At 49.2% G+C, this 13,282-nt stretch overlaps 3 protein-coding genes across 3 annotated transcripts; 1 reads left to right on the forward strand and 2 right to left on the reverse strand.

Annotated features, from left to right (window-relative positions):
• Positions 1–589: 589 nt before the first annotated feature.
• FVEG_16217 (hypothetical protein) lies at positions 590–1,012 on the reverse strand (the record flags this gene model as incomplete). Its single annotated transcript, XM_018905449.1, has 1 exon — positions 590–1,012. One exon carries the CDS (start codon positions 1,010–1,012, stop codon positions 590–592), a length of 423 nt encoding a protein of 140 aa, XP_018754144.1.
• Positions 876–4,154, forward strand: FVEG_16218 (hypothetical protein). Its single transcript, XM_018905450.1, has one exon. It carries the CDS (start codon positions 2,522–2,524, stop codon positions 2,900–2,902), a length of 381 nt encoding a protein of 126 aa, XP_018754145.1. The 5' UTR covers positions 876–2,521; the 3' UTR covers positions 2,903–4,154.
• A 2,986-nt stretch (positions 4,155–7,140) lies between these two features.
• Positions 7,141–7,298, reverse strand: FVEG_16219 (hypothetical protein; the record flags this gene model as incomplete). Its single annotated transcript, XM_018905451.1, has 2 exons — positions 7,141–7,179; positions 7,236–7,298. 2 exons carry the CDS (start codon positions 7,296–7,298, stop codon positions 7,141–7,143), a joined length of 102 nt encoding a protein of 33 aa, XP_018754146.1.
• Between the last annotated feature and the right edge of the window lie 5,984 nt (positions 7,299–13,282).

Genomic DNA, 13,282 nt, shown 5'->3' on the forward strand with positions numbered 1-13,282 from the left:
GTGGGAGCAACAGCTTTTATACTGATTACTGGCCGTGATTCAGACACATCACTCCCACATGTTGGCTGTAGTTGTTTCTCTTTAATTCTACCTCGTGAGCTTGAGATATGGCGCAGTGAAACGCCTGCAACAACAGGTTTGTCATCCTTGGCAGCTTCAGCGCGAGGTAAATATGTTTCATCAATCGATCGATCATCTTGCTTTGGGTTCGTATAGACCTCCAGTTGTAACCAGAGGCAATAGTTGGCGCTGTTGGCGAACATGATTCATACTGACAAAACACCACAACTACGATATAAGTCAGCCCAGAAACCAGAAATACCACGAAGGACTTTACATTTATCCTATCATATATACTACAATCATCACTGTTGCAATACAATGTCCGCGTGTTACCACGCCACCTCCAGCGTCAGTTGAGTCAAGCATACCCTATACCGCGAAGTGACGAACTTTGAGTGCGATGACACATACCTATGAGCCACGGCAACAAGATGTCTATAACACGAAAAAGGTAACAAATGAGCCCACTGCATACAAGTAATCTTGTCTGCCATCCTGTTCAGCTACCTATGTCATGTCCTGACCATCAGCCCACGGACTGATACATCCACCTCCACTGAAGCTCATTCCAGATACCCCGGATATCACATCCAATCAAACAAACTCTGTTCCGGTCCCTGAAACTTGCGTATATGGATTCAGTGTCAATATCTCGCCGAAAGTCAATCGAACCCTCGAAATCCCGACATCCAGTCACAGTCACACCACAGATTGCCTGAGCCTTCCCGAGCTTCTCCGCAGCCGCCATCGGCTGCAAAGACATCACATCACGCCAACCTTGGAAACGAAAAGTTTTTGGGCCAAAGAAATAAGACAAATTTCCATTTCGAAACCCCTCTCCATGGTTTGTTGAAAAACTTTCGCACGGGGAAGCGCATCCTTTCAAACCTGGCCCCTGAGGCCGCAAAATCAGTCGATTCGTACAAGGGCACAGATGAGATGGATACATCGCCCTTCCATTCACTGCTGAGAATACATGGCCACAAGTGAGAGTACAACGTCGAACTTGATATCTGACAACCACCACGAGTCATCAGTCGCAAATAAAGATGCAGACATGACAAAGTGGTATGGGAGATTATCCAACTCGTTTCTTCGATGCCTGGCCATCCTCATAAGCCGTGCCCGCTCCAGTAGCCCATTGAATATTATTTTGGTGAAGCACAGAAGCGTGATTATCATGTGCTGCAGCCGGGGTGACTCTTGTGGGCGTGAGACGCCTGCGTTTGAACAGGCGTAGCTCTGATATGACAAGTGGGTGATCGGGCGGCAGTCGAATTCACATGACAAGAACTTTCTTGCGATCTCCCATGCGGACAGTAAGTACATGAGTCTCAGGATCTGATGCGGCCCCATATCATGACGGTATCTTTGTTCAAAATATGACAATACGGTGTGCGTAAAAAACGCGCAAATCGGAGTTCACTGCGCCGTTCAAGGTAAACGAACAACCATGTAGTTCACTGCCGATTTATCTTGACTCTGTCAGTTTTCTGTCACGAACAACCCGCGGCAAATGCGACGATAGGCGCTGAAACGGTCAAGAAATGCCTCTGATCGCATGGTAGTTTCGCAGCTCTTACCTCAAGAGGCATAAAAGCAGACATATACTGGCCGCGTGATGCCATAGCCGATTGTGACAGGTAATGAATCAAGGGGCCCTCCATCATCGAGACACTCCATATAGTAAGATTTTCAGGATTGCGTCGTATCGTGTCCTCGTTTATTAGAAGAGGAGGGTGAAGTTGCATCTCGAGAATTCTCCATGTCCGAGAATAACTGTCAAATCCCATAACACAACTGTCATCGGAGTCTGGGACTAGAACAGGAAGTGATACCGTTCCATAAACGGCAGAGCTTGCGAATTCAGTACGGGACGAGCCGAAGTGCTCGTCGACAGGCCCTCCTCGGTTGATCGCTTGACCCCCCGATCCCGAATGCTTGGGTTGGCAGAACGCTTGCTCTCGTCCCCTGTTATTTCCCGGTCTGTCCGAGATCTGACGCGGCCTTATTTGCTTATGTGTTTTGAAGTGATCCAAAATATCATCACCTGGCGGCCATCAGTCCCCCGAGGTAGTACATAGAACAGCTTGTTGGTTGAAGGCATCGTGCCAAGACTAGGATCTCTGATTCAACAAGATGGGGATCGCGACCAAGGCGCTTGGAGATCGGGCCCAGGGACCATGTGAATAATGACACAGGCATATCGAGTCGTGAGCTTTGCGAAGGCTTGTCCAGCTGCAAAAGTGTTGTAGAGGCGAAGGCTGGAACTCAAGTTTCGTGGGGAGGACCCTCTTCTTGGTAAACGCGATGTCACCTCGACACCTGTTCAGACCCTGGTTGGCTCCGCACGACGTCTCCCACAAGCTCCAACCAGAGCCTCCAAGATCGAATCTTGCATGCAGGTTAATTACAGCCAGCTGAAAATGTTTACTCATGAAACGTCACGATAGGAGTCATGACATCCCTATCCTTTTGGCGTTTGGCTACGAATGTCGACCACGCACCCTCGGGACCGAAGAAAAAAGTAATCATAGGCGAGTTTGCAATAACCTTGGCACAAAACGATGACCACGAGGAAAGATCGTACATGCGTGATCACCTCGAGAAGGGGGAAACAACGACGTTTCCTGTACGACATTTTTTGTCTCTGAAAGCAAGTTATACAACCTGCACAAAGCCATTTTTGGACCCAATGGCGTTCTGTCCCTTGCGTCGGGGAGTTCTAGCCACAACAAATGAATATTGGAACCTCCTATCTTGCATCATTTCGATGCAGATTAAGTTGAACCCCGGAACAGGAGGAGAACATCGGACTCAAACAAGAGGGCACCGATAGATTTCGGGCACTCCCTTCGGAGATTCATACGCGAATAACGACTCGAGGTGCCTTCGCCTGACAGGCCTGGACTTTTCTCGTCGTATATCACAAATCATAGCGACACCCGCTCTGGATGGATCTTGGGGGGATCTAGGGCTCTGGCAAACGGCGGCCTTGTGTTCTGGTTCGCCCGGATAGCACATGATCCGTGGAAGTGGAAAATGAGTACTCATCAGAGGGCAAGACATACTGCACGTCGCTGTCGTACATGCTCGATGTTGTGTTCAGACATCTTTCTCCTGGCAGTACCCCAGACCACTGGGTCATGTAAGAATATCGCCACTGTATGTGAGGCTAAACTTTCGCCTCGTCGCCCTGCTTTTAGCATTCGCCCTGCTGAACATCATGAAGTTTACAATGGCGAAGTAAGGCTTGAGACTACTTTACGGTGTTGTCTTGAACAATTGGCCCTGGTGTTATCGATACCGAGGCGCTGGGGAAACCGTCGGGATCGGGAAAGGGCAAAGAGGCGCATTAAGCCACGATCTCAGTATGTTAGAACCCAGATGCTTTTTTCCACTCACCTGTGGCGTCAGTAGAAGTCCCTGACCTGGTTGATCTTGATCGGGCATTGACACACCCTCCCAAGAACCCAAAAGAATGCATCGCCGAAATGTGATAACTGATCGACCTCAGCAGGTCGAAGCAGGTAGTGTTTAGTAATCTATCAGCGGCTTTAGTCGCGAGGACTGGGTTGACTAACCGGGTCCCCTACCCTAGTTGGAGTTGGGCTTCCTCTAACAGGATTGGAGAGCTGAAGAGAAAAGAGACGAGAAGAGAATGCAAGATGCCATTGGTCTCTGGAAATCCTTAGGGGCACTTTAACCAGCACTAGGGGTATGAGTTCGCTGCACCGCGATTCGACTCAGACGCTTGCATTTGTATGTATGTATGGTGGTGTAGGTTGGTAAAAAACGCAAGGTTAGGGCTTCTTCCGTTTGACGGGATGCTATGCGTCAATCGAAAGACATGTCTGGCGTTGACTGCCGTTGAATTGATCGATTGATTGATCGATAGATTGATTGCTTGCGTGATAAGCACGTGTAGTGGCTACACCTCACCCCCATCACAAGCGTTTGGCTAGGGGTTTCTTTTGGCGATTTAGTTACAGTGGCTGTAAATTGAAATGTCGACTCGTCATCTCGTCCTGATTGTTTGTGGCATTGCTTGCGATTTTGTGGTGGGCAGTGGCCTATGATCGTCGACTGATCCTCTGCGGGGCACTTTGAGTTGCGCTGATTGTTTGCAACAGGGGAAGAGATGAGATCTTGCAGCAAAAGTGACGGGGGGCTGGAGAGATCCATGGCATCGATCCTTGGGTGGTTACCCTAGCTTCCAAGAATGTCTATTGAATTCAGTCGCGTTCAGTTCAAACTGAGGCTGCGGCACGACGAGAGCATGAGATGACCAGGATCATTCAAGAATCCGACTCCTCTCAGCTCGTCAAGGAATACCCTAGATGGCTTAGCAAGGTACCAGATGGAGTCGTCATCTGCAACTGTGCCCTTAACAAAATCAGATATATCACCTCTCACCTACAGTAGGTGGCCTGTGGCGCCCTCTCTGTTGCGCTGCGGCTGACTCGGATTCTCCGCTCAAAGGGGGGGCTCGATGGCCAGTTGATAAGATGAAGAGATAATGCAGACGTAATCCTTTGCGCATTAAGGGAAATGTGAGGTCCGGCAGATGTAATTCATCATGTCTCGCGCAATTTAATCTTTGTGGTGCGTGACAACCAAATCCACGGGCCGCGATGTGCCTGCTGTTGGTTGTTGCAGTCTTACCTTGCCTTACCTTACCTTACTTAGGTAAGGTAGCTTGGCAGTCTGAGCTTCTGATGCGATCGATCTTGCTTCTTCTCCCGACAGTCTGGTTTGTGGCAACTGCCTTACAGCAAAGCACCGACCTGTTTTTTCGTCCTCACCTCAGATCATGTTAGAGCAGAGACAAAACAGCAGGCGGGGATCACTGAGTCTCTTTCTCAATGTGCGCCGTGCACACTCCGGAAGGGGCGAAGACGAACCGTTGTCCGTAGCTCATGGCTCAGTGCTCATTACTGAGACGCTTTCAGACTCCTCTTAATGGGCCCCCTTTACGGATACAGGGGAAGATATCCCATAGGCCCTCCCATGAATTCGTATAAGACCCATGCATGCCCTGTTGTCAATCAATGTCTGTGTGTCAAAATATCGCCCAAAAGAGAGTACAAAAAACGTGAATCCCGTCCCGGCCCGGAAGGCGCGGGTTTTGACTTGAGTTGTTGCGCGCTCAGACTCAGAGAATCCGTCTGGCTGGAAAGACATCTGCCGAACGATCATGATCTTGCTTGCTTTTTTCTCCCAATACATTCCATATCTTCGATAGTTCTGTGTCTTAAATCTGCAACACAATTTGATCATGCGATTCGAACCAGAATGACAGTGTCTAGCCCTCAAGGTTCATGCAAGTAATACATGAGGGATCTTATTCCGCGAATGATGAAGAACCCTATCCTGAGGAGCTAATCACTAGGAATGAGTCTCTCCTGAGACAAGAGGCCCATTGCAAGAACCACGGCCGCGGATCACGATCCGAGTAATAGATGCGAATCATCTGTCCCTATGATCCAATCGATAGCTTACACTTTTACTGTGCCGCAGGATAGAGTTCAACCTATTCAAGTGATGGTCCATTGAAAATTATCCTGTCGGAATACCGACTCACAAATGATGTTGGTGTTTTGGGGATTTTCCTTCTGCCAAGGACTTGAGACAGGTGCGCGACACCAAGAGGCAGCTTATCCAATCTATAAAGGCGCCCTGGGATGTCATTGTCAACTGCAGACGACACTTCAGCCATTCTATTGCAGCAGGCCTTGCCCTTGTCTTTGTTTCTACTGCACAGGCAACTTGTTGGCCATGTGTATGAACGAGGCGCAAAACCGTGCGCGCCCGCCACAGCCCAATTGAATTCATCCCACGCTGTGCCGTTTCAATACAGATTCTGTGACAAGCATAGTTGGCAGTAATCCACCCATTCGTGCTAAAAACGTTGACCGACAAATTTCAGCTCGTCCTATCTAGTCACCGTGTAGGCGAGCAACTATTTCATGCATCATATCCATCATTCAACGGTACGTTCGTAGTCAGTTGCTCTCGCTACTTTGGCCATTTCTGATTCATGCCCAATAAAAAGCAAAAGCACGCGCGGGAACGGCCCCAGCTTTAGCCGCCCGTTTCCCTAATCAAGGCTCTTCCCGCGAGCGCCAAAAAAAAGGGTCGATTTCGAGCTTCATCTTTTACAAAAGAAAAGGTTTAAGTGCCAGATCGAGCCGGCCTCACCGACGGCGTCATGCTAATTAGGGGTGATGCTTGCGAATTTTGGCGATCAAACGTGACAACCTAAACTCCAGGCTCCAGGGCGGGGGAAGGAAACAAAGATCTGCCAGATGTGAAGGCAGGATCAGATAATGCAGGGCCCTGAGGATATCGCTGCTACTGTTACAACGCGCGGGTGCCCAGCTCGCAAGCTGATACTCTTCGAGGAACCAGCGTTACAACGCTCTCTTTGGGCAGATACGACGTGGTATTGATTTACTTCGCCCAAGGATCTCATCAGGGCTAATCTCTGGACCCAGTCCTGTGGGTCGCTACCCAGAGTCTCTTTACGGTGAGGACAGCTCGTATCAGGAGCAGGCGGTGTCTAGGTGTCTTGAAAGGACTAAAGCCATTTCGAGGGCTGTAAGGGATTGTTGGTAAATGAGGCGGGTAGTCGGTCTAAATCATCTGTGGATAACAAGTGATAGATCAACTAGGGCTAATACCAGCCACAGCATGGATTGCGGTAACAATTTGGGTACAAACCCTGACTTAAGACTAGGAATAAGGAGTCAGAGTATGCTCTGCCGTAAGGCGATGATAGGGGTTCATGGAGATCACAATGCAATTCCTATGGCGTATATGATGGGCCAGCAGGGGGCAACAATCAACACGCCTTTGCCCTGTCGCAAATAAGGTTCATGGCGGACTATAGAGCTTTCATTATGACTATCAAACACACTCTCGCGTAGTATGCACTACTGAGTACGGACCAAGCGGTAATGAAGCCGGTTCCCTTGGTCTGAAACTCCCACGTCAATCTCCCTTGCAGAGTCTCTCGAAACCAGATCCTGCGCCGTCACAAAGATCGCAACCCTCAGTACGGAGTAACCACCTCCCTTACCTGATTGTGATAATACCGACTGTGGTATTCATACCCTACAACAGGTTTTCATGGTCAGCGTCATGGTGGGGATGCCCAGCATTTCTGTTACGTCCTGCAAGGTACCGCTGCGACCTTGGCCCTTGAGAAGCTGGGTGAGCGACCCGATTGTCATCCCAGCCCAAGCTCAAATCGATCACCTGGGAGCCCGCTCCATCGCCAACTTGGCCAATTGCCGCGGAGTTACATTGGCGCGGTGCCTATCCTGGAACTGCTGACCGAGGATCTGAGATTCGCCTGAAGTGACAGGTCGCAAGAATCCAGCTGCTTGGACTGAACCAAGCAGGGGCTGATGCAGGATCATTGCGTAACTCTTGTTATAAGGTTACAGCAGGGCGAAAGAGTAAGGCAATTTGCGTAAGGTATTTGTTAGCTGGACAATGACGAAAGTGAGGGGAATTGCGTGGTTCAGGATCGTTGCTGGGGATTTGCCTGCTGTCTTGATAATACCCGGCATCTAGTGTAGCCGATACGCCTTATTGCTGTGGTTTCTCAACTGACAATGCGCACTGACGTTGGTGTGCCAAACCAACAGCTGCAACGCCCAGGATGTTGGACAGCCTCTGCAGCCTTAGCAGGTGTCCTAATTAATTGAGCTCCCCTTAGGCTGAGTCCGTGTGACTCTCCCGTTTCCCCCGCGCTTCTTTGGCACGCCGTTTCCCAGTTTTGCCCTTCTCGGTAATCCGTAGCTTTAGTCTATCAATTATACTAAAACCCGAATTTTTGTTAGTTTGGGAAACAGCAACGTAACAGGAACTGGGCAGCAACTATTACTCGCCGGTGCCAGATTCGGACCTTCAGATTCACTATCTCAGCTGGAAGCGCCTTTAATCTTCACTGCATCTCAATGAACCTGTCAGTGACGAATTCCAGTACCTGACTGACTTTGGCTGGTGATCCCGGTGACGCACTTAATAGCATTGGTTTGAGTCTGAAGTTGCGTTGCTCAGAGCCATGTTGAAGATCGCCATGGCTGGACGCCGCTTAGCCAGGGACCCCTGTTAGCGGGACCCGACACCACGGTGGGATGTGTTGCGCAATGACCTCCTCTGGTCTCTCATTGAGAGATCCTACTAAATATACCCCTATCGTGGAGACAACTGGCCAGCCAGCGGCAGTCCCCGACAGCTGGTAGCAGCTAAAGGCCGAGCCGCCGTCCCGCTGTCAAGGCTTGCGAGCAAAGAGAGCTAAGAACAACGCTGTGGGCAAACAACGCACCCTGCTCGTACACAGAGGGGACCACCACAACAGTCTTGTAGCGACCAAAACAGCAACACAATCGTAGCGCACTGCGCACCAAGCGCATAAAGCCCTGTGAGGAATTAACTTGGTAACTACGGCTCCCTCTGTTCCGGGAGCAACCGCAAGCGGTGATGCACCAATTGTGAGCCTCGAATATCTCCCGATCTGCCGTATCAAGCTTCCGCCTGTGCTCCGATCCTCCGGTCTCCCGGTACCAACTGAAACCGAAAACTTCCCGGACTCACGCTTCCCATGTACTTCAGGCCAAGCTTCTGCTATCAGTTGTTCATTTCTTATTTTTGAATGCGCACGCAGGGTTTGTCGTAATGTAGTATTCTGCTTACCGAGAAATAAACATCAAGGTCAGGGAATAAAGCACGGAGCATCTGCGGGCTGGTTCTTCGACGTTTGTGCTTGCTCATGCAAACATCTTGGGCGCTGTTTGAAGTCTGCGTTGAAGAGCATTGCCCTGATCTGTTAACTGGTTTGATTGCGGAAATGAAAGTCAGCTACAGAAGTTTTCGCGCTATCATTTTTTGAACCATCCACACTAACCTTAGCTGACACAGAGCTAGAAGAGCTGTACGCCAAAAGAGAAGATGGAAGAAGAGGGAGAACGAAACAGAAACAGTGAACAAGGATTATGGTACAATGTAATCCCCAATTAACCCACTCCTATCTTTGTTAGCTCGCAAAAGTTACTGGAGTCATCCTTGGTGACCTTCGCCGTGTTTCTGGCCTGACACTTACTGTTCAAGTCACACACGAGTTATGGGTTTGACTGCGACTGCACCCTCAAACGTTCCGATGTGGTGGGTCGGTCCCTTGTCAAGACTTTGGTTTACTTTCCACACCATGACCAGCGCAAGTCGTCGAATCGTAAGCATCAGCATTTCAGCCTGGTTGCTTCTGAGGCTGTTCTCGATCTTTGACATGTCAGTTTTCTCGTCACTGCCTACGTACGATTCCACTTGGCAAGCCTGATAATACCATTACCCGATTCAAAGTATCCAACAGCCTGTGGAAAGACTTAGAGCCTTGAGCAGAACACTTTGACATGAGCAGCTTGCTACTAGGTAAAGTTTCTGCAGTAGTATCTATTCATAATCTGTATGTGTTACGTTCCTGCATTCGAGCAGATGGCTGAACATTAGTGCCAGATCTCGAGGACCGCAGGGCCGGGGCTTCGAAGGTATCGAATTAGCATCACTCCTGCATGCATAGACGCACCATGACTTGAAGAGAAAACAGGGCTTGGGGTTGTAAGAGAAAGAAAGGGGATAGAAGATTCTAAACTGGGCTGAGATGAGCGTTTTCGAAAAGCTGGAACCTGATAACTGATGAAGCTCGACGGCACAATCCTGTTCATTATGCACATCCCAAATGCGCATATGTACTTGAAGAGCTGCGTGAGGCTCGGTTGTTGGAAAGAGCAAGGGTCCAACGCTGCAAGAATTACATGCGGGCATTACCTGTTTCTCGCAGTCAGCTGCAGGTGTATTTATTGCATGCTATTGAGTTTCATGCAAAGATGGCGGGTGTGGGTGTCCCTAGATCTTGGCAGCAAGGGTCTTTTCATGGGGCGTAATCCCGCAAGGAAACGTTGAGTTGCGGGCGAAGGGCTTCTATTGGCCAGGCCGTCCTCTTCCCAGTCCAAGGCGGCTTCGATGATGATTTCGCAAACGATGGAAACGTATCGTGGATGAAGTAGGACTTCGTCAATCTGCTCGCTGAGCTGCCTGTCCTTGAGCAAGATGGATACCCGCATTCTGGACTGTGCTGCCCTGTCTTGTCACCTGAGATGAAATTCATGGTCCTGCTTCGTCAGTCCTGGCTTGTCAGGGCTGAAGTATTTTCGGTCTTCTCCTTATCCCTCCTTCATGCTCACATGCTCCATGACTGGTCATTTCCATCATGATTAATTAAGTGGATGACAGCCCTCATGCTTCTCCAAAAAAAACAAGAAGCATGGCAATATGAGAATTATGAAGCAAAAGTTCATCCGTTGTTTATAATATGGCTACAGTTCTAAAAACAAACCATGGTGGCTTCGCCAAATATCGTCAAATTCATGCCTTTCTTGACAAGGATTTACTCCATGAAGCCAACAAGAGTATACCATTAAGAGAACCCGATGACTCGTTTAGAACTTGTAGATCGAATGATTTGTAGACTTTGATATCCACTGTAACGATAACGGGGATAACACGGCGTCTGCAGAGTAAGAAAGTGAGAAAAGTCAGTTCGGGGTGGATTCGCCGGCCGGTCTCTAGTGCGGAGGACGGCCCCCGCCGTGTATTGCCGGCCCCATATCCCCAGAACTGCCCTTAGCTAGAGTCCATGGAGACCCCTGGCAATGATGACCCCTGTCTGGCACCCAGCGTGTCCTCATTCTTCCTCTTGCTGTCTGCCTTATGGGCTTTCAAATGCAGTTCCGCACTTGAACAGTCTTTAGCGAGAAGGGAAAATCTCGAAAACCGCACTTTCTCTTTCTGGTCCGGCTCAGTCTTGATCGTGAAAGTTGAGAGAACCATCATCGCCAGACGTTGATCTAAGACGATCTGCCGTATTCAGTCCACATGAAACAGCCAATCAGCGAAAGGATCTCTGATGTTCCCAGAGCGCTGGGAGCTCCCCAAAGCCATTGGCTAGGATCATGATGCGCCCAATGGCAAGCCTCAATAAGCATGAACCAGAACGGTGCGGCTTTGTCGCCGCACAGCCGCGCTCTTGTTTTGAGCAAACATCTAATGTTAGAACCTCAAGGGCCAGGATAAGAAGGTAAAAATTTACAGGTAGTGCAAGGACCGGGTGCCGGGAGTTGCCAGCGAACATTGGTCTCGAATTGCGTTGCAACTTATGCCTGGGCAGCAATAAGTCTAGTTAGCGCATCTGAGGCAATATTGACAGTACCGATGTGATGTGTCAATCGACTAACTATTAGGAACTTGTTGAAGGGCTCGCGGTAGTCAGAGATGGACGGCGCCTGCGTAGCGCAGTGTTATTGCCCCTGCTGTGTTGTAACTGTTCCTGACTCCTGACCATCCCCCCGTGCAACATCCTTGCTTGGACCCTGGTTGTTGGTTTCAACTTTCACAGGCTCTTCCTCTCAAGCTTCCCCAGATATGGCAATGGTAACTCACTGGGTATCATCACCACTCTACTCCCTTATGGCAGGTATCAAACAAGACAAATCCGACAGCCAAATAGCTAAGGTCTACGTTAGTGTATCCAGGCGTTAAGTACAGAGGAATCGAGTGTGTGAGTTGTGCCTACTACAGCTCACTACCAATTGTCTTTCAAAAACCACAAACCAGATCGGATTGGCCTACAGCAAGGCTACCAACTCGACGAGATAGCGACTGCACATGACCTGTTGTGCTGCCCTGCCGTCATGGCAAACGAAATGGGTCACGATGTTGGAGCTACCAACTTTTGTCTTGTTGTGAAAGCAACGATCGCTAGCCAAGGTGAATGTAACAACCCCCACGATTGACCTGAGGTGCCGTGCCTCACTCAAGCGCAGTTCACTAGGATTCTAGTGTTCATATTGGGGAGACCATGATAACCCGATGGCTCAGTTCTGCGCTACTTTTCCCCCTTCTACTGTTGCTTTGCGAGATTCTTCAGCCCTTCGCAGAGTCCAAGGCCGGAAAATCGAGATTTTGATACAGCGAGATCCAAGTCCATCAATGGTCCATTCAGGAGTCGTGGTGAAATGATATGTCATATTCTATTCCGTGCCCTCAGAGGGTGGCTTTATCTGGAAATAGATTCGGGTCATACACCCCCCTCCAATGGCCTTGCGAGAAGGACATGGGTGTCCGCTTAGACTTGATGTCCCTGTTTTCTCATCGGCCGAGAAAACAACACCGTTCCGTTAAGGGACATCGTTATGAGCTAATATGGATGACCATTCATAACTGTCATGATTTTGTCTCGTGATTCCGATAATGCTGAAAGGCTGAGACGCTTTGACCAGGCATTACCAGCATGTCGGAGTTTAGTGTTAGATGCTGTTTCGTGACTCTGAGACTCTCTTTGGGCTTCACAGTACCCAAGGCCAGGAGGGAGAGAATTAAGGTTGGAGTACCTACACGATCGCTGCTGTGAAACTCAGATTATCGTGATCATGTGGAACTGTACTCCGTAGCACAACATGTGTGGTCCTTGGTCTGTCCTAAGCCTGTGATTGTTGGTGATACCGTGCTTTCTTACCAACAAGATGAGATGGACAACGGGCCGGTGCCAACCCAAGTTTGGGCTACGCGATGGCATTTCAAAACTGTCTAGGGTGAAGGTCAATGCGAAATGGTACTGTACAATCTTTCCGTCTGCACGTGCTCATTGATAATGAGAAACCCCCGCGACTGAGGCATTACGTAGCACATTAACAAGTGAACTGGTGGGCAACATGTTGCATGTTTCGAGTTGCTCTTTCGATTGGCTCGCATCATGGTGAGTGAGAAACGACCTTCCAGAGTTGTGATTGAACAAAAGAAAGAAGCATCATCCCGGCTTGTACGCAATGAATGTATGCAAACGCAACACAACAACCCTGGACGCACGGCCTTTCAGCTCTAGATTCGCTACTGGTCCTGAAATCACAGGAATCAAGCGAGCATTCTGCACCCTGGTAAACATGAGAGAAGCATTCACACAATTTGTCTGTTCCTTGAGTGAGGAATCTCCTGTGCTGAATGCCGCTTGTATTTCGTGGCTAGACGTTGAATAACAAGATACATACAAAGAAAGGTACGGCCACATAATCATCCAGATTTCAGTTGGCCTGTGCTGTTCCCTGTATTTTATGGAAAAGGGTGCATCGCTGCCGGGTATTGCCCGGACATGAAATAG

This window comes from Fusarium verticillioides, chromosome 3 (assembly GCF_000149555.1).
Source record: "Fusarium verticillioides 7600 chromosome 3, whole genome shotgun sequence".
Lineage (NCBI taxonomy): Eukaryota > Fungi > Ascomycota > Sordariomycetes > Hypocreales > Nectriaceae > Fusarium > Fusarium verticillioides.

Bases quoted from the DNA above. Each gene is read 5' to 3' on its own strand.
- FVEG_16218 (XM_018905450.1), top strand. From the start codon at position 2,522: ATGACATCCCTATCCTTTTGGCGTTTGGCTACGAATGTCGACCACGCA.